At 38.7% G+C, this 20,229-nt stretch overlaps 2 protein-coding genes across 11 annotated transcripts in view; one reads left to right on the top strand and one right to left on the bottom strand.

Moving 5' to 3' along the window:
• The window catches only part of SAMD3 (sterile alpha motif domain containing 3), a 53,073-nt gene extending 44,715 nt beyond the window's left edge, over positions 1-8,358 (top strand). For 3 of the 4 annotated variants that reach the window (XM_079147962.1, XM_079147963.1, XM_079147965.1), the window contains 4 exons: positions 252-452; positions 6,937-7,108; positions 7,577-7,659; positions 7,870-8,358. In XM_079147962.1, the coding sequence (XP_079004088.1) occupies positions 252-452; positions 6,937-7,108; positions 7,577-7,659; positions 7,870-8,154 (741 nt within the window). In that variant the 3' untranslated portion in view covers positions 8,155-8,358. The remainder of the gene's footprint in view (positions 1-251; positions 453-6,936; positions 7,109-7,576; positions 7,660-7,869) is intronic. The other variant, XM_079147964.1, reaches the window with a different exon arrangement.
• L3MBTL3 (L3MBTL histone methyl-lysine binding protein 3) overlaps positions 1-20,229 on the bottom strand; it is a 286,629-nt gene that overhangs the window by 161,554 nt on the left and 104,846 nt on the right. For 6 of the 7 annotated variants that reach the window (XM_079148190.1, XM_079148189.1, XM_079148188.1 and 3 more), the window contains 3 exons: positions 16,347-16,516; positions 16,024-16,086; positions 9,609-11,425 (listed from right to left, as the gene is read on the bottom strand). The exons of the other annotated variant lie outside the window; for it this stretch is intronic. In XM_079148190.1, coding sequence (XP_079004316.1) covers positions 11,282-11,425; positions 16,024-16,086; positions 16,347-16,516 — 377 coding nt within the window. In that variant the 3' untranslated portion in view covers positions 9,609-11,281. Of the gene's footprint in view, positions 1-9,608; positions 11,426-16,023; positions 16,087-16,346; positions 16,517-20,229 lie in introns of those variants that run through there. 7 annotated transcript variants of the gene reach the window in all.

Raw genomic sequence — 20,229 nt, forward strand, 5'->3', positions numbered from 1 at the left:
TAGGAACTAAAGAAACTTTTAGGTCTGTGAAAAGCACAGATTATAATTCTATGGTAAGTGACGAATGATCTAATTTGTTTTCATTAAAACTCTGCCTTGGTTACCCAAGTTCAAGGCTAAGTGTAATTACACGTGCTCACTTTAGGAGAACGTTATTAAGCGTGCAATAACAGCCTGTAATTTAGGTTTTCATGATGTATCAATTGCCACTTGAAACATGAGATTCAATGACTTTTGAAAATATTTTGCAGGAAGAATCTGTTTATTTAGATTCTGAGGTAGATGAACATATTAACTGGTTTCAGCAAGAGTATATGAAAGCAGAAAAGGACTGGACAGAAATTGACAAGAGGATGAACCAGACCTTGGAAGTAAGAAGAAAGATGATCAGCAACAGAACACCTCTGAAGGACGTTCTTAAAATGTTTCCTTTCTTGAAGTGCCCTTATCAGGTATTTTTATTCGCTTATAACACTCTCCAAAGATAGCATCGAATTGATTTTCCCCTCTTTCCTCTTAGAGTAGTAAATGACACAACGCAGCAAGATAGTGGGTGTGACTCCTTGGGGTGTGTGTAGGATCACTGATAGGCAGAAATTTCAGGAAGCTCGTTCAGATAACAGGCTCTGGCTGCCTTGAGAGTTTCCTGTTACTGGACATATTGTGGAGGTTGGGGGCTCATTACTCAGGGATATTCGACAGTGTGAATCATTTCTCCTTTGCATGCTTTTAGATAATTAAGGTAGTTTATTAAGAGAATCTTAGTATGCAACATTACTCAAAATCTACTTTGTTGTGATCAAAGAAATCATTTCACCAAGTGATCTTAAAAATACATGAAGCTTAATGGGTAAATCAAATACCTTTCCATTGAATTTACTTAGTATAGTTATTCAAGGGTCTCACTACCGTCTTAATTTATTTTAACAAAAGCCTCATCAAAGCTTTTATCTGACAACACATTTCATGGAAGAATTCAATCAACCACACTGAAAACAAAACATTTTACATATTTTTCTTTTTCAAAAAAGAGAACGGAAACAAGAATTTACCTGTATTATTTTAATAATAATGTCAATAGCAAATATCTAAGAGCTTACTAAGCAGCAGATATGTTCTTAGGGCTTTACATGAGTTAATTAATTTAATCCTCTCAGCTACCCTATCTTGTTTTTTTGTTTTTTCTTAACCTTTGGGTTGCTAAGAACAGTAATAGCCACTAGCCTCTAAATCTTACACACAACAGTAATGCCAGATTGCCACACCTGCAAAATAGAGTTTGAAAGCAAAACCCTATGAACTGATGGTCTATGAAGTCTTCAAACTAGGGAGCATGTTTTAAATATCAGTCATTCTTAAAGTGCCTGGCAGTCCTGTGTGACAGGAACAGTGTTTGATGCTGAATTAGTGGCTGGTTGAGAAGGCTGCTCTCAACGCTGGTATTGCAGCCTCAGGAGCTTCCCTGGAGTGCAGTCCACAGAGTTTAGTGATGAAAACAGATGAACTAAGGTTAAGTAACCTTTCAAAGAACCACAGATGATAGTTAAGTCCAAGGTCCATCATAGCCTGAGCCAGGAACAGAGACTGCAGATCTAAGAGCTTTGTCTAAGTCTCTCACTGTGGCCTCTGTATGTTTCCCCCTGCTATTTCCTTAAGGTTTTCAACGTTTATGTTCACCACAGGGACTGGGGTCTGGTTTTTGAAATGACTGCTCTTATTGGATGAGATGTCTATATGTTGTTTTAAGCAAAAGAATAATTAAAACATTTTCAGTCCCTTCAGAAAGTATCACTCTAACTCAACCTTGTATGATTGGGATTTACAATTCATAAAACCCTTGTTGTGCTTCCTAAAATTAAAATTGACCTTACCTTCAAACAACTGCTGCAAGCAATCCCTGTAGTGGGGCAGTTGCCTCTGCTCCGCACCCCCCACGCCATTGCAAAACCATGTGAAGCCTGGGAGCTGTGGACACGGATGCAGAGGAAGAGGGCAGCTGTAGGAGGAAGTGGTCCTGGTCGTTAACACTGACCCTCCATCGCTTCCCGTACTACCCTCCTTCCCTCAAAAACACTGTTTTAACAGAAAATGTAAAAACTGAAATTAAAAAAATTCACTTTTCACTTTATTAGACGATTTAAAATAGTATCAACTTGGAATTTGTCACTGGGATGTATGGAATGTGGCAGAAGACAAGCAGGAGGGGGTTGAAGAGAGGGAGGAAAATACCAAAAACAAAATTTAAACACATTTTCTAATACTTTGAAATGCTCCAGTGTTTCACCTTCCTAAAAATCTATTTCAATCGTTTTCTCTTACAACTTAAGTGAAAGTCAGGAGCGGTGGCACAGCGCTGTATTCCCAGACACATTGGAGGGAGGCTGAGGTGGGAGGATGATTTGAGACCATGAGTTTGAGGCCAGCCTGGGTAACTAACGAGACCCTGTCTCAAACAAGAAGACCCTGTAACAACAAATGATACAAAAATCCACCACCACCAACAACAAAAACAAAAGGAAATAAAACTAGTGAAGTACCTAAGAACAAAGCTAATAAAGTTTCAAAACAGGTTTAAAGAACCTTGAGTTTTGCTTTTGGCTATAACGGAGTGCTAGGCTACATAAATGCAGATGAAGAACAATGCATGGAAGAACAAGGGATGAGTCAGCTGTTTTCAGACATCAGTTAACAGGCACTGCAGGATTCCATTCCTTGGTAAAAAGGAAACCCAGAAGCCATGCCTCAGGTCTCTGCCTCAGGTCTATGCCACTGCATAGAAAGGTGGAAGCTAAGCAGAAGATGGTCTCACTGAGCCGAACAGGAAGAGGCAGGAGTTGGGGAAGGAAGAGCAGCTGGCATTTGACTTGGAGGGTAGTATACAGAAGGCCACACAGGGTTTCCCTGGAGTTTTTCGGCTGAGGACTGGACTACACAGAATGAAACTCCATGGTGTTTTACAGAGAAAGTCTGCAGCGAGATTGAAAGCTGATTTCAGAGGTCACAAGATGTTGATAAATAAAAATTCGGCCTAGAGGGAAGAGAATTGCTGATCACCCCAGGCAGACACTTGACACTGCAGAAAGTCCATGCCTTATGAGTGATAATCATGCCCTAAACTTGTTGTTGCCCTGTGACTAAGGACAAAACCCAAAATAGACCTCCCAAACAAATGATAAAATCAAGTCTGACAGGACTAGAAGGAACAACTGGTAACTTATGTGCCTGCCAGACCAAAATTAAGCCTCCTTTAAAGGAACATAAATTAATCCAAACTCCCAACTGGTGGATCACTGGGTAGAGAGAGTGGTGCTACTTCTTGATTCCTGGACCAAAGTCATGGCTGTGCAAGAAACAGCACCGTGTGTTGGGTGCTGATCTGGACACCTGTTCCAACCTTGTGAGTACTGCCACTTAGCTGATGCCACAGCCAAGTCTTCAAAAGGCCCTTCCAACATCCTGTCAAGCCAGCTGCTAGAGGGTGCTGGGGATCATGGTAAAATCAGTGAATTTCAGGTATTATTACCACGAAGAATCTCAGCAGAGAAACTGAATATGTAAAAAAAGGAGCCAAACTGAAATTTCGAATGGCAAAGAGCATTTATCTGAAATGAACACATCACTGGAAAGACCTAATAGTAAATTAGAAAACACAAAGAAGAAAGGGTCTATGAATTTGAAGATGGATAGAAATAATCAATGGTGAAAAGGGATTAAGATTTGGAACTTGTGGGATAAAACTTGAGGTTGTAGAAAAGAGGGGCTTTCTGTATCAGGTCATTCACAGTTGGAGTTTAGCTATACGGATACGGTGGAGGTTTGTGCCAATAAGTAAATACACCAAGGATAATGAGGGTCAGGTTTTTTACGACTGAAGAATGAGAAGTATGGAAAGAGGAAGGTTAGAAAAAGCCCTGTGGTGTTAGATCGGAACTGAAAGTAAGTATCTGACCTCACGGTTTTTACTATTTATATACAGATATACAGTTATGGATGTTTGTGTGTTTCTTCGTCTGTGTGAATCTATGTATATAGTCAACCCTAAAAAACAAATGGAGATTCTCCAAAAATGATGAATTTATTTGGGAATGGACATGGCATTGGAAGTACATGTGCCATGGTGAACTGAATACTCAAGGAGATTAAGGCAAGAAGAATATTATAAAAACAAAAAGAGGAGGGTTACATAAATTGCTTTTGGCTTGATAATCACTGGCTACAAGGATCCATATCAAAGGTGGTATCAGTCCAAGGTCAGAGGCAGCAGTTGGACAAATGTACTTGCAGAAGTATTTTTGTGTGAGACTGTGTGAGCTTTGAGCAAGGTTGTGGTTTTCAGAGGTTTTTTGTGATAGTTTTTGTTATCTGGCATACATGCATGTGATCTTTGTCAGCTGTTGGTTTTAGTTTTTTGTTAGTGTTTGACACATGCAACTCCATTTTCATTGTGGCCACTTTTGTACTGTATAAAAATGTATTTCCTAGCTTTGTGCCACGAGAAATTCTAGTGCAATACCACCTTTGTAGTAATGAGTACATCTAGAGCTGCAATTTTAGTTTCTAAATGCAAATTTTTGTTTTTTTATTCTCCAATAAAAGGAACCAGAGTTCTTGGAGAAATGGCTGACTCAAAGGCAAGAGCAAACAATTTAGAAAAAAAAAAAAAAAAATACAAGGTGAGCCTGAAATATTGTATAAAGCCAGAAATTAAGAACGTGTTCACAGACTAGTGAAATATACAAGACACAGGAATCAGCTTAAACCAGCTTCCACTGGCCAAACCCAGACAACTTGAGCCAATACAATATAAATAATTTAAGGATAAGATTTGAAATCATTTGATGGTAATTTATTAGTCAGTGATATAAAACAAATGTGTAAATAAATAAGTGTAGAAGAAGAGAAAGCTCTATCATGCAGAAGAGATCAAATAAATTTGGAAAGGGTAAAATAAGAAAATCGACATTTTGGCAGTAGGCATAGTGATAACTGATGGAAGCCAGGATCATCAATGGATGCTAGGTCTGGTGAATGAAAGTTACACGAGGAATGAGATATTTACCTAAACTCAATATATTTCCCTAGAAAATATTATAACAGATGTAAATTAACTTTACAGAGGATAAATGTGGCAGATTCCATCTTCAACAAGCAATAACAGTTAATATCTCCAACACTGGAACTGAGTGCCTTCTTGTGCTTGCTGAGGTAGTGAGAAATGCTGGCGTTTTTGCTCAATATGCAAACTATCATGCAAAACTAGACTGAGAGATGTTCTACAAAGTAATCAGCCACTACTTTTCAAAAATGTCAAGGAAATCAAGAAGCTGTTTCAGACTGGCGACTGAAGAGACTAAAGGAACCCAAATCTCACCTGTGATCCAGAATTAGACCCTGGACTCATAAAGAACAAGATTGGAACAGCTGGATAATTTGAGACCTACAGATTTTGAGTGACCTTGTATTTAGAAAAATCACAATAAAGAATTAAGGAGTATTAGGGGGGCCATGTCTATAGCTCATTTTCAAGTGGATCAGAAATTTTGGGGCAATTTTAGATGAAAGACATTTGCAAGTTCTATAATTTCTGCAACTTTACTGTGAACTTGAAATTATTTCAAAATGAATAGTAAAAAACAAAAACGACAACAACAAAAAAATCTAGGCTTTTGACCCAGGGAAGCAGCATGTTCTACCTTCTTCAGGTAAAATGCTTTTTACTTCTGTCTGCTGACAGAACCATTTCTAAGGGTAATCTAGATTAACGGTCCACTGAGTGACCACATAACAGAGCCATTATGCCTTTCTGAGAAAGAGCATTTCAGTTTTCTGACAACTTAACTTTCAGACCTAATCTTTGGGCAATTTATTTATTTTTCCATATTTTTTATTGGTGCATTATAATTACACATAATAGTGGGATTTGTTGTTACTTATTCATTCATGCACATAATACAACGATGTAAATTTGGTCAGTTTCAGTAGCCCCTTTTCTTGCCCTCTTTGGGTAACTTGTGACCTACCAAGATATCCAAGCAACAGTGAGGCCCAATGAGCACTGTGTAAACTGTTCTTTACAGTGTTAAGGAAGGCAATGATTAGATTAATTCATAGTAATGTGGATGGCTAATGATCTGAATCATGTTACTCAATGACAACAAAAATGTCAATAATGTTACTAATGTGAACAAAAAGGGTGAGAGGGCAGTGGTAGTGGAATTCTCTGAGGGGTAGAATTTAGGAGTGGAAACAAAAGGTGGTTTTGAGCAAAGGAGCTTTCATGAAGGTGAACTGGCTTTGCTTTGACTTTGTGGTCCAATCTTCTGCACTTAAATTGTTATTCACTCTTTATCTTTGATCTTACAATCTAGAAAGCACTCCCCTTTCCCTTTAGGATGCTATGGTTAGGAGCTTTCCAAGGGTTGCTTTCCAAAGCCCAGCAGTTTTTTTCTTTTGCCTCTTGCTGGACACTGCCAAAACATAACAAAGGAGTTTACCTAAAGAAATGTAAGGTCCAACAATCCTAGCTGGGTAACCCAAAGAGCCAACATACACACTTTGGAAAGCTTATTTCGTTGAGCCTGCATCTAAAGTTTTAATTCTTAAATGGATTTACTTTCGATTCTAGAATTGGAAAACATGTCACTTCATAAAATGTGTTCCCCAAAGCTTTAATTCTACAGGTTTAGAGTTTTGTCATGTCCATTATTTATCGTTTCCTATTCACTTCAGGTTTTCATTTTTTTTCTCCTGCCTCATCCTAAGTATTTAGTTCCCAACCAAAACTACTAAAATATTTAGTATGTATTTTAAACCAGCATTCAAAGCTTAATTGTAAAGTTATTTACTTCCTTACATTTAATATATATGTAAATCACACATGCCAATATATATATTAGCTTTTCTTATGATCTATCTATTGCTTTCTTCTTTTATCAGATATTCAGAGAATTCCAACTTCTTACAAGAACAGATATTTATAAGAAAACAAGGCACATTTTGGAATCCTATTCAGAAAAAGTACTGAATGCTTTTTCAGTTGTGGACAATCCAATCAACATTGCATTGCAGGAAAAAGTGAAAGAGTACACAGATGAAGCTATGCTGAAGTGTTAGTAAACCCTGGGTGGGCTGAGCTGGTCTCTGTTATCTGTGTAAGGCGGGATACTCAGAAAAGCTCTGCTTTGGTGTTAAGTACCATTCAATGAAACAACTGTTGTGGGGGGGGGCATTTTTCAAGTGGGGGGAGTAGAGGTATGGATTTTAAAAGTACACTCAATACTGAAAAATTACACTGGGGGATGTAGTAACCTGTTAGTTTAATAATACAAATCACAAACACAACAAACTCATTCTGGCAGATGCGGAGTGCAGAACTCATCTCGCCTGGCACGGACTTGGAGAGCAAACAGGTCTCCAGGCTTATTAGATGTTGACTAAAAGGTTGGGAAACATTCCTCTAAGCTAGCTTGTTCTCTGTGGAACATAACTGTAAGAGTCCAGATGTTTTGACACCAGCTTTGTTTACAACTGTTGAAAGCCTATTTTTACTCAGATACCAACATATTTGCTTTGACAGATATGAAGATGACAGCCACATGTTTACTCCTCCCAGATGTTTTTGGGGACGATCCCAGTCTTTTTGCAGTTGTGAATGAGAAGGTACGTGGTGTGTGAATGGCTACTGGTTTGCCATTCTACACCTGCATATGACAATTTATTTAAAAGCACCACAGTGTTCCACTTGGAAGTCTGTTTTGTCCTATTTATAGATATGCTCGTTCATTGTTATTTTAGGTTTCAGTTCAGGCATGTTTGATTATTTAGCTATTTTACCTATTCTGGGGTAGTGACTCCTTTCTTTTTTTTCAGGTCCAAGTGTCTACACCTGTGTTGGAAGTTAAAGACCCTTTCAATGTTGATGTCTGTGAGTTTTCTTTATATTTGGACAAAGAGAAGCTCACAAAGGTGGACAACTGTGTGACAGCCCTGGCGGCCCTAGTGGCTGCCTTTCATGTGTTTGGGATTGAGTGTCCAAGAAGACTGTCCCAAACCCTCAACTTCCTAGAGACCCTGATCTTTGACACACATAGTCCCTATTTCCCTTCTTTGAAAGAAAAGGAAAAGAAAGTAGGATTTCAACCCTTAGTCACTTAATAGCTGTTAAATATTGTATCAGAATTTATCTCTGGGACAAGCTTTATAAAAAAATTGTTTTGATTTAGGATTCTGGTAGAGTTAGGTATTATAAAATCACCTTGTATCAAAGATGTTAATGAATTTAAATGCTTTCTATCTTTACACTTAAGATTGTTAAGTTCTTTGAGAAATTCTGTAATAAATACTCCTGAAGTAATTAATGCCTTCTTTATTTTGCTTTGTGTTTTTAGAATTTCCATGGTCAAAGCTTTACTTTCAAGGGTGCCTTCCTTAGTTTTCAAAAAAGATATTATGCTGTAGGCAAAATCAAGTCTTTCCAGTTAGGATATAATCTTGCACTTAATATGATGTGTCTGATTTGAATTGCACATTTATGGCCTGTGGGCAGCCTCCCAGTTCTTGGAAACATCTTGAACTTGAACATTTTAAGGGGCACATACCTGTAGTTCTTTCACCGTGATGACTTACCTGGTCCACGGCATCTGGTTTCTTTCATTCACTTATTGAGAGCAAAGGTGCTGTCATACTGAGGTCTCCTCATGCCAGCTGATCTTGCCGGCCCAGATTCTGTTGTGACCTGTGTCCACCTTTGACTTTTTCCCTCCCAAAGGACTAGTGACTCATGCTGCATGCGCACTGCCTGCTGCCCAGAGTCCCATGTGAGAACTCCATTCCTAACAGTGATGGTATAAGTACTTTTGGGTCTAAAAGACTTGGTGTACTCCTAGTCTTTTCAGAATTTTATACTGGGAAAAACTACAAAACGAGTTTGTTTGTTTTTTGCAGTACTGGAGATTGAACCCAGGGGTTCTAGACCACTGAGCTACATCCCCATCCCTCCACATTTTTTAAATTCTGATAAAGGGTCTTATAAGTTGCACAGACTGGCCTTGAATTTACATCCCCAAGGATGGAGTGGTGAGATTTCCTCTTCTTGGGGTTCATGGAATCTTGTATTTACATCCCCAGGGATGGAGTGGTGAGATTTCCTCTTCTTGGGGTTCATGGAATCTTGTACCACCCTAATGATGCTTATGCCTTGCTTCTACCATACAATGACACACTGTCCAGAATGACTGGATGTGTTAAGTAAAATTTAGAAATCTGTTGCATTACAATATCTGCTTTAAACTAGTAATGAAAAATTCCTCATGTGTATGAATCCTACTTAACAAAACAATGTAATTTCTGAATATTTTTGCTGCTCATCATATCTCAGGATATAGTGGGACCAACAGCACTAAATCCTACTCCTTTTACTTTCCGTCTCCTGCTTGTGGTCTTGAGGACCACACCCAGGGCCTCACGTTGCCAGGCATGCACTCCACCTCCGCGAGTCATCCAGCCTTTCCATAGCTGTCTCAGTGCCCGTATGCTTGATCTTGTCCTTGTTCTTGTTCTACCTCTCTTGTGTGGCAAGCTTCCTTAAAAATCATACATATGTAAAAAAGTATCTGTAATTAAGACTTTATTTCATTCATATCAGGTATAACAAGTGCAACTTGAATGTACAGATTCTGAACAGAACATAAAAAAGGGGGGGAAACCAACAACGAAAACTTACTTAGCAGATTCATGCAAAGAAATGAATGGGACACTGCAGATGTCACTGACCCTCTTTTACCTTAAATCATGACAAATGCAAAGGACTGCTAACAGACTCCCAACAGGGCACATCAAAGAAAGTTCTACCTCAGGGAAAAAATGATAGCAACTAAGGAAAGAGGTGGGACTTTCCTCAGAATTCCGACAGCATGCTACAAACTTACTTTCTATTTTTAAAATAGTCCTTGAATAAATGTCTAATCCTGGAATTCGAAAGTACATCAAAAGACTGACAAAATAATTTAATTTTCCCTTAGAAATGCATTCTTAAAAAAGAAACACTGCCAACTATCAGTTTATCTAATCAAGGGTTTTCATTTAAAGTGCATCCGAATGCTCATATAGTGAGGCAAAGTATTTTACAGAAAAGGGAATCCATCCAGAATGGAGGTTCTTGAATAACTGCTTTGGGATTCACCTCCCTGACCTGTGAGCACAGGCACCTGTGTCTCTGGGTGCTGCTCCCTCACTCCTGGCCCGCATAATAAAACCTAGACACTCGCTCTTCAGCCAACCCTGAAGAAAGTCTTTGGGTTTGGAGGCACCTCAAGATTGGAGACAGCTCTTCATGGATTAGTGTTTCCACCAACAGAATGAACCCCTCATTGCTGAAAAGCTACTTCAATGACAATTAGAGAAAAGCTCAAGATAATCTCATAAACAGTTCAAGAGCCGTACAAATAACCCCCACCGCAATGTATCCACACATTCCTCTGGTACCATCTGACTCTTGTAAACAACATGGGCACCATGATGTATGAGACTGATGCCACTCAGATATGCTACCTAATTTATTTATGTTTATATATTTTATTTTTCAATTCCATTCTTTTATATACATGTTTTTGGTAATTATAGTAAAGATGCTGGTGAAAAGTAATTTAAGATTTCATAAAGCGTGCAAAAGTAAAAACACTGATTTCAAGAAAAGTAATTCTTACAACTGTCCGGCCCCAACAAATGATGACACGCAGTTAGGCAATATCATGACTTGCAAAGTTATACTTAGCATAATGTTGCAATTCAAAATATGGCACAAATGAACAATACAGATAACAGTCCCACTGGCTAGACTTAGCCAGGTTTTGACTAATTTGGTTTAAGTCTAAGTTCAATTATATAAAAAGGTTTCTGAAAGTACTGAAAAAGAAATAGTGTACATGAAAGAGAATTCAACAATGTTTACAAAATGCCAAAGTTCTTACTCTGCCCCCCTTACCATAAATAATTAATGAGGTCCCCCTTTCCCCCACCCCCCAGCCTCAAAAAGATTTACAAAGATAAATTTAGCTCAGTGAACAGAACCAAAAGATGACTGTTGTTAGACAGTACCTGGTTAAAAGCTCAAGCACTTTCCTAAGAATTCATATATACTGTCTCTTGAGGAATATAAATATCAGATAGTGTTGCTCTTTTGAGTTTTGGAGACTTCTCGCTTAGGAGTTATGACCGTCCTTGTGCTTTGAATAAAACATGAGCTTTAAAGCAGAAAGCTGATGGTACTCAGAAGCCACCATCTTCAAAGTTCATTGTGAGAATTCTTCTCTGCAGCTTTGAACATCAGAATAGAATTGAAAATTTTGAGAGCAGGGCCCAGCTTAATGCTCATGATTTTAACAATGTCCGTTTGGGTCATGAGTAGAAATGCTTCTCCATCGATTTGCTAAAATACAGGGAAGAAACGGAAGGATGTGGATTAGCCAGGAGTCGTGCTGTGGAAACACCCAAGGTTAACTTCTTGCTGGCCTTCACGCAGGAGGCTACACAGAGACTCAGTATGTAATCGCATTTCCCAATATTACCTAAACCACTCCACCCAAATGTGGACTGGGAGCAGAGAAAAACTTGTTCATCGGAAAACTCTGCCCACAGGAAAATGGAAGTGCCCATTCCTTCCTGTGAGTCCCGTGAATTAGGTACTGAGTCAAGAAGAATATGGGAAAATCTAGGGTGACCCACATCTTGCTCAGCAGACTTTTACATTAAAGATAATTAGTACACAAAATGGGCGTAAGTCAAAAAATTCAAGAAAGCATTCAGTTATGTGTTAACATTTTTTTTTTTAATGTGTCCTCTACCACGAAGGAGAAAAAAAGTGACAAGGACAGCACTTACATCTAGCATGGCCACAGTCAGTCTTTACATACACAGAAGAAAAACCATCCGCATGTCACTATGTGGGCAACAGTAAGAAAAACCCTCTTCTCTCAGGGCTACTTCTAAGATAACAAGCCTCCACAGAGCACTTCCTGGTTCAAAGACACACCGCCATGAAGACGGTGGTTGGTGTAGTTGGTGGAGTGATGGAACAGTTTTTCGCATGACTTTCAACTCCTGGGGCATTCCACTGCCTTAACACACATTAGTTCATTTCTCTTTAGTTTCCCCCTTTGCACAGAAAGTAAAATACACTTTTGTTTTCCACCTCACACTGTGTTAGAAACTTTAGACAGCAATGTACTGCGATATGCAGTTGAATCATGTTCCCTGCAAATTCAAGCAACAACATCCATACCCGATAGTCCCTCAGAATGTGATCTTATTTGCAAATAGGATCACTGCAGATGTAATTAGATAAGATGGGGTCATATTAGAAGTAGGGTGGGCACCTAATCCAAAATGACTGGTAATCACAAAAATAAAGAGAAATTTGGACACAGAGACAGACACACAAAGAGGGAAAACAGGGAACAGCGGCAGCAAGTCAGGAGAGGCTGCTTCCTCGAGTCTGCAGGAGGCCCCACCTTGACTTCTAGCCTTCTTCAGACTTCTAGCATCTGGCACTGAGATAATAAATTTCTGCCATTTTGGACACTGATCTGTTTGTTATGGTTGCCCTAGCAAACTGATATAACTGAATTCAGCAAAGAGTTCACTAAACAAAGGCTGATATAATTAAATAGCTATTTCTTAAGATCTTCTCTTCTCTACAAATGAAAAGCCCTGTTTATCTAAATTGACTATGTAGTATATATAGCATACTTAACTGTTAAAAACTAGAGTCATCTTATATAACTTCAAGTAATAATAACGTGGAAACAAGTTTGTTGACCTCAGTAAGAAAACCACCTGCTACAGCAAGATAGAAAGAAGGGCTGACAGGTCTGAAGAGGATTCTGTGTTCTGGAAACTTTGGTTCTGGTTTCATATGCTTGTGCTATGACAGACAGGACAGTAAGAAAGGCAGGCCTGGTAACACTTCGCTCAACCAAGGCAGACCCTGGCACAAGGGACAGCCTGACAGAAGCCTTCTAGGTCCTTAATGAAAATGTCAAGTAACCCTGGATCCCAAGGAATGCACGTCAGACTGATAAGTTGATTACAACTCTGGACCCCACTGAAGGCTTGCAGCAGCCACCGAGTCTCCTATTTAGTGTAAGACTTTAACAAGATAGGTGACTAAAGAAAAGGAACATGTGGAGAACTGAGAGTCTGGAACTTGAATTTAACAGTGTAAAATGGTTAAATTTTGGTAGATTATTATTTATAAGGTTGTGCTAGAATGAGAAAAATCTTGAAGCTAGTGACACATTCAGTGTTATCTCATAAAAGCTGCTCTGATGTGGTTCTCGAATGAGCTTCAAGTGGAAGGGCATTAATTTAAGGAAGTGCATTCTGAGAGCAGTGATCACTGCACAGTGCTCCTGGGCTTACTTCTGGTTTGCTTTTGTAATGCACACACAGTGGCCTGGCTCTACAGATGAAGTGCCATGCAAAAGGCCCTAAATGAGAAAAAGGGTTAAGAGCTCAGGAGCTCTGCCTTCTATTTTCCTGATCCTTCGCTCCATCCACACGGGTTCTTTACCAATGCTTTCGCTCTGTAAACCACAATGACATAGTTTGCTGGAGTCTTTCTCAGAGTACATGCACTCAATGAAAGCATACTACACATCTATTACATTCCCAACATTTTTGGGGGGCCTGGGCATATAGCAAAGAATAGAACAGACAAAAGGAAAATATGCAAGCAGGCACATTTGTGGAGTTTACATTCTAGTAGTGGGAGACGACAATAAGCAACAGACATAATAAGGAGGCAAATTATTTAGTAAGTTAGAAGGCAATTATGTGTTCTGAGAAAACAGAGCTGGCTGGGGAGATGAGTGGGCAGTTGTAGGGGGAGGCTCGAGCAGTGGCAGATGGTAATTTCAAGTGGGAGAGCCAGGGCAGGACCAACTGAAAAGCTGGCAGAGGGAGACAGTCACGTGAACATTTGGAGGAACAGCCTTCCAGGCAGGGAAGAGCCTGAGCACACCTGGACAGTCTGAGGAAAAGCAAGGAGGCTGGCATGTGGAACAGAGAAGGCAGCCTGAACAAGGAGGCCAGGAGGCACGGGGTGTCAGGCTGCAGGCCTCTGTCAGGACACAGGATTTTACAAAGAGACTGGAAGGATCTGAATAGAGAAGTGACATGATCTGCAACTGGGTGTGTTTTAAAAATAGAAAGACTCTGACCCTCTTCCTCTCTCCACACCACCATCCTGGTCTGGGCCACCACCAACTCCTACGTGGATTCATGCAGTAACTTCCTAACTGGTCCCTCTACCCCTTTTGTTCCTCTGTAGTCTATTGCCAACACAGCCAGAAATACTCTATCAATTTGAATTTGAAATCAAATCTTCCTTGAACTAAACAATACAGCAAATCTATATGGATTATCTAGCTATCAAAAGAATCAAAACAATTTATAAAATTAATTGCTTATTTTCAAAAATATTGATCATTTTTAAAGGTAATTACCACATGACTCTTTCAAAGAAAGAACAATGACTCAAGCATGTGAATCTAAGTCTATTCAGGGATAGAAAATTTTCACTGAGAAAAGTTTACACAAAGACAGGTCTTAGAGAAAGAAACCCAAAGTATGAACAACTGGCAACTGAAGATCAGCTACAAACATGACAAATCATTTCTTCAGTAAGAACACAAATCAGAAAAAGGGATGTTTAAAACCAGGTCCTTGTGCATTTTAACTGGTATCCATCTAAAGTGTAAAGTATATCTAATAGTTTAAGGAGGTCAACAACCACTTGCTGGATTCTCAGCTGCCCCTATACTCTTGCAATGCTCCTAGCTGCGAGTGTTCTATTCTTAAAAGTTGGGTTTATACGCAGGGCAAACAAGGTGTGCACATGTTTAACTGCAGACAGCAGATGCTGGGGAAAGCCTTCTGAGACTACATTTTCTGCCTAGTGGTAAACCTTAGGTCGGAATTTGAGTGACTACAGGAGGGAGAGCGGAGCAACTGAGGCAAAGGGAAGTGCGCCACATGGAGACTAATCAAACGGGCAGGAAAACTCCACTGAGGACCCCCACCCATTCCGGCCTATAAAGATCCTGGGCAGCTGGGGCCACATGCGATTTTCTCTGGCTCTCGACCCTGATCTGTACAGGGCGGGGGCCTGGGAAATTCGCCCGAGAGCCAAATTCCAATAAAGCTTGCTTCTGCCAGGTCGCTTTCTGTCCAATTTTAATTTGGCCACTAGCCGAGCCCTCAAGCTTACAGCAGTGTTATAGCCAAAATCAGAGCAATAATGGACTGCTCTGCTTAGAGGAGATGAGAGACAAGTGGCTTATTTTTACACATCTCTGGTGAAAAGGGTCTCCCGCTGTACTCTGACTGTATTGCCTCTAAGGTAGTTAGAGAGCAAATTCCTTCTTATTCTAATGTTCAGTCTAGGTGGTCATTATTAATTATCCCTTATAGTCAACTTCTGAAGAAGTCGCTGAAACAACTAATAAAATAATCTTCCAAAAGCAGACTGTGATAAATATGTTATTATACATAATAATGAGAAATATTTAAGATGTAAGGGGTTATTTTAAGCATTAATGGTAATATTATTTATTGTAAATATCAAATGGAGTTAATCTTGGTATTGTTAAAAAATATTTGAAAATAAAATAATGGGAACTAATTTCACCTTATAAAAAAAAATGCTGCACATTCTTTTTTTGGCTTCTTTTTGTGCTGTGAACTACTTAAATGTATGCTATTAAGTTTTATGGGTTTTTAAAATAATGAGTCTAGGGCTCCTATGCAGCATAAAATGGTACTTACAAACATTCCTTTGGCTCTCATCTACCAACACAATTTTATGTAACTCATTACTGCTGTCTGTTAGACAACTATGTATCAATTTGTCAATTTCAACATAATCCATTTCTTGACTCTGCCAATTCAACACATTTCCCCACTGGATGCATTCCAGTGCCTTGATCCCATTAAGTAATATTAATAGCAATTTAGTGGCACACTTACTTCATCTTTAAACACCTTTCCATGTTCTTCACACCCAGGTAAGCTCTGTATGAATTCTGACACCTGTCAAAAATAATACCAAATCTCTCAGTTAAAAAAAAAACAACAACAACAAAATTCAAATGCTACAATTTCAAAATATTCAACCTAAATGTTTCAGGGATTTCTTTTAGAATAATATTTTCTCTTACAGGGAGGGGAAAGAAAAAAATAAAAATACCTCAAAACACTATATCCTAACCCTACCTACTCTCAATGTGTCTATGCTCCTTAAGCCCTTATTCTTTTATCTGGTCCTTGACAGACAGGAAAATAAAATATACCTCATCTGTGCTCCATTTGGAAACTTTACTCGCAGGGATCCCAGCGACAGTTGGAAGAAGTTTGCTCTGCTGCTCCCAGCGCAAGGGCAGACATGGAATTGGGGACTTAAAGGACAGAAAGACAGCTGATCTCCGCTGCGCCTGCTGTACAGTGGGTTCCTCCCGGGCACCTGCTCAATTGAAACCAATGAGAAATCACTCTCTGAAAGCAGCCTTAAAAAAACCTCCAAACACCATGCTCTCCCCGAGATGATAAAGCTGTGGGAAGAGGAGGAAGTTTAGCATTGATTCATTTAAACATCATACTCATTGAATAACTGCTGTCTCCTTTGTCTTTACTGAAAGTCACTGTAAAAATCAATTGCATTCAACTTACATGTTTGTTACAACATTATTAAAGATATGCTTAATTATGTGGTTCAATGTTGCCCCACATGCTGTATGGGAAGCAACTTGCACCTTGGTAAACTGGCTCCAGAAGTCACGGAGGGATCAGTTGCTAATTTGCATGCTCAAGGGTAACAACTGTGCTCACCAGGTGGCTACTGTACTTGTTCCCCCTTTTGACTCTGCTTTGGTTTGTTCTTTCAATTTACTAATTAGAGTGACTTTTAGGTAGCCAACTTAATTTTTTGCTGAAAGGAGATAAGAAATTACTGCAATAATAATAATACAGCAGAAAGGCCAATGCTTTTGTGACTCTTCATTTACACAGATCAATTTAAAATTTCAGAATATTCTATTTACATGCTAGATCTTCAGAGGCCAAACAGGTTTGCTGTTGCTTTCCTGAAAGAGTCATTCTCTAGCAAATGACCTCTGTCCTTATGATCCTTGACTCAGACTGCGCTCCTGCACATACTGTCCCCTCTCACACAGCTCAGCTGCAGATGTATTTCAAGTCCATGACAAATCTTTGCCAAATGGCTACCTACTTTAGGTTTTTGCTTCTATTGTTTTTTTTTTTTTTTGCATGCATGCATTCTTTCTAAGAATTTATTCAAATAAGCATTTTTCCCCTTGAAGAATAAGAAAAAAATATGAATCTTAAGTGTACAGCTCACTGAATTTTCACAAAGTGAACATACCCAAGTAATCAACAAGTATTGATTACTTGGATCAAGAAGGAGAAGGTGGCCAACACATCCTTCTAATCCCACTCCTTCTGGGCTGAAGGCACTTTCCTGATTACAAACACTGTCTGTTTATTTTCCATTTTGGAACTGTATTTAAATGGGATCAGTAGTGTTGGTTTCATTCAACAGCATATTTGTGAGATGCTTATGGTTCATATAAAGTCAGTCTCTTGAGAAGTGTGCTTTCATGATTTATGCCCATTTTTTTCCACTGGGTTGTCTTTTCTTGTTCTCACTGATTTACAGATGTTAGCTAAGTATACCCTGGGTAGGACTCCTTTGTTGGAAATACACATTACAAATATTTCTTCCACTCTGTGTCTTCCTTTTTACTCTCTTAATAGCGACTTTTGAAAAACAGAAGTTCCTAATGATAATAATGGTTATTATTTTTTCCTTGTACCCTTATGCTTTACATGTCTACTGAAGAAATAATCTGCTTACCACAAAGTCATGATGATTCTACTCAGTTTTCCTATAAAAACACTCTCTGTGCTACTTCTCCCATTCAGATCTACAATCCATCTGAATTCATGTTTGGAATATTTATGAGGAAAGAATAAATATTAGTGTTTTTTACACATGGCTTTCTAACTGCTTAACCTCGATTTATTGCAAAGACCATCCTTTGCCCACTGTCAAGCAGTGCCAGTTTTAACATAAATATGCATGCGTCTTTCCAGATTTTCCATTTTGACACATTTCCATTTCCTCTTGACCTCAACACAGCTTTAATTACTATTACTCTGTAAGTGTCCTGATATCTACAAAGTAGGTCTTCAAGATTGCTTTGACTATTTATCCTTTCTTCTTTTCATTTCCATGTAAATTTTAAAATCGGCTTGTAAAAAAATAATAATGCTAAGATTCTGACTAGGCTTTTCACTGACTACAGGCAAATCTGGTGAGAAATGATGGGTTCACAACAGCGAGTCTCTCAATCCATGAGCATAGTATATGCCTCTATTTCTTTGGGTCTTTTTAAACAGCTCTCATTAATGTTTTGTCATTTTCGTGTACAGATCCTGTACATCTTTTATTAAATTTATTCCTAAGTATCTGATGTTTTCTGAGGTAACAAGTGGCACAGTTTCTCAAAAAATTATTTACTTTTGTTGTTGTAGTTTTCTATTGGGTTTTTCCTCTTAAGCTAGTCTTATCTAAAATTTAGATTGTTCTAAATATTAGAAAGTCACTTTGCAGGGTCAAAAAACTATTTTTACATGAACTAATACCTACTGGTCCTGGGTCTGTTCTATTAGGCCCAGACAGAAAATTTTCTCCTTTCACTTCATATGAAACATTTCAAATCTCTAAACATTTTTAAAAACCTTTCTTTATCAATCTCAAGGTGTTAGGTCCTCATTTGATTTTACTGAATATCTATTATGAACCAAATGTATGAACCAACACCAGTTAGTTTTTATTCTTTCAAAATTATCCAGAGCTCAAGGTAGTTTTGGATAGCCACGAATATGGTGTAGGGAGCTGTAATGTATCTCAGTGGTAGAGTGCTTGCCTAGCATGCACAAGGTCCTGGGCTAAATTCCCAGCACTGCAAAAAAAAAAAGGAGGGCCGGGGACTGGAGATGTAGCTCAGTGGTAGGGCACTCGCCTAGCATGTACAAAGCCTAAGGTTCCAACCCCAGCACTAAAAAAGGAAAAAAAAAAAAAGGGGCGGGGTGGGTTGGTGGTATCTTAAGAACATCATTCCTTTAATCTCAGATATTCCCAATAATTTAACAATTATTTGAAATACAATCATGCATATTTCACAAGACAGGCTCAAATGGAATGGTAAGGTTTCCAATTCCATACTAGAGTAAAACAACAGAAATTACTTAATTATTTGTATTCTGATGGCTTGTCACATAGAGTTCTTTTTAAACCCAAACTCTAACATGCCCTGTGTATATGTTCCACTGACAGCTGGTACTTTTACTGTCACTATAGTGCCATTCTATTTCCTACTACAAGTTATATTACTTGTTCATTACAGTTCTTTTCTAATGCTCCCAACATTATTCCTTAGAAAAATAACTAAATAACTCTAAAACCCAAACTTCCTATATTTGTGGTGACTTTTGCATGTCTTTGGACCTAATACTGTAAGTGGGCCTTTGACACACACCATTCTAACCCTAGTACCAACTTTGCTTCATTCACTCTAACACTCCACTTTCATTTGCTGAGTCTTCTGTGCTGATTGATGCCCAGAGACCCACTGTTATTTTTTGACATTGGGGTAACTACAGTATTTATGAGTTAGAAAACATATCATCTCCTATGATTCTGGTCCAAAAGGAATAAAAGCAACTTCATTTGAGTGAATCTGTATTTGATTCTCTGAATTATTCAGAAAAGTGAGTCCAGGTTTTTATTTTAATATGTGATAGAGACTAAAATAAACGCAAATAGACTTTGGCTCCAGTTGCTGGCTCAGTGTCAAGAACAAGGAATGGTTGGTTTGAATGTGCACAATATGCTTTGGAAAACACAGCCTTTGTTCTGCAAGACATTTCCACCACGGGCATTTTATTAGGGTTCTATTTCTTACTACCCTCCTTGCAAACCATCTACCTGCATGAAAAATAATACTTTAAAGGTGTTTCCTATAGTTCTCAAGTTTCCTAAAATGAAAATTGACCAAAAGTATCTGTTCAAACTCTTTTCTCACCCGCCCCACTTGGATTGTTTTGACTCTTTTCTGTTCCTTTAAGCCAATGACAAAAGTGAAACCAGAACCT

The sequence above is a fragment of the Sciurus vulgaris genome (assembly GCF_902686455.1).
Source record: "Sciurus vulgaris genome assembly, chromosome: 7".
Taxonomy (NCBI): Eukaryota; Metazoa; Chordata; class Mammalia; order Rodentia; family Sciuridae; genus Sciurus; species Sciurus vulgaris.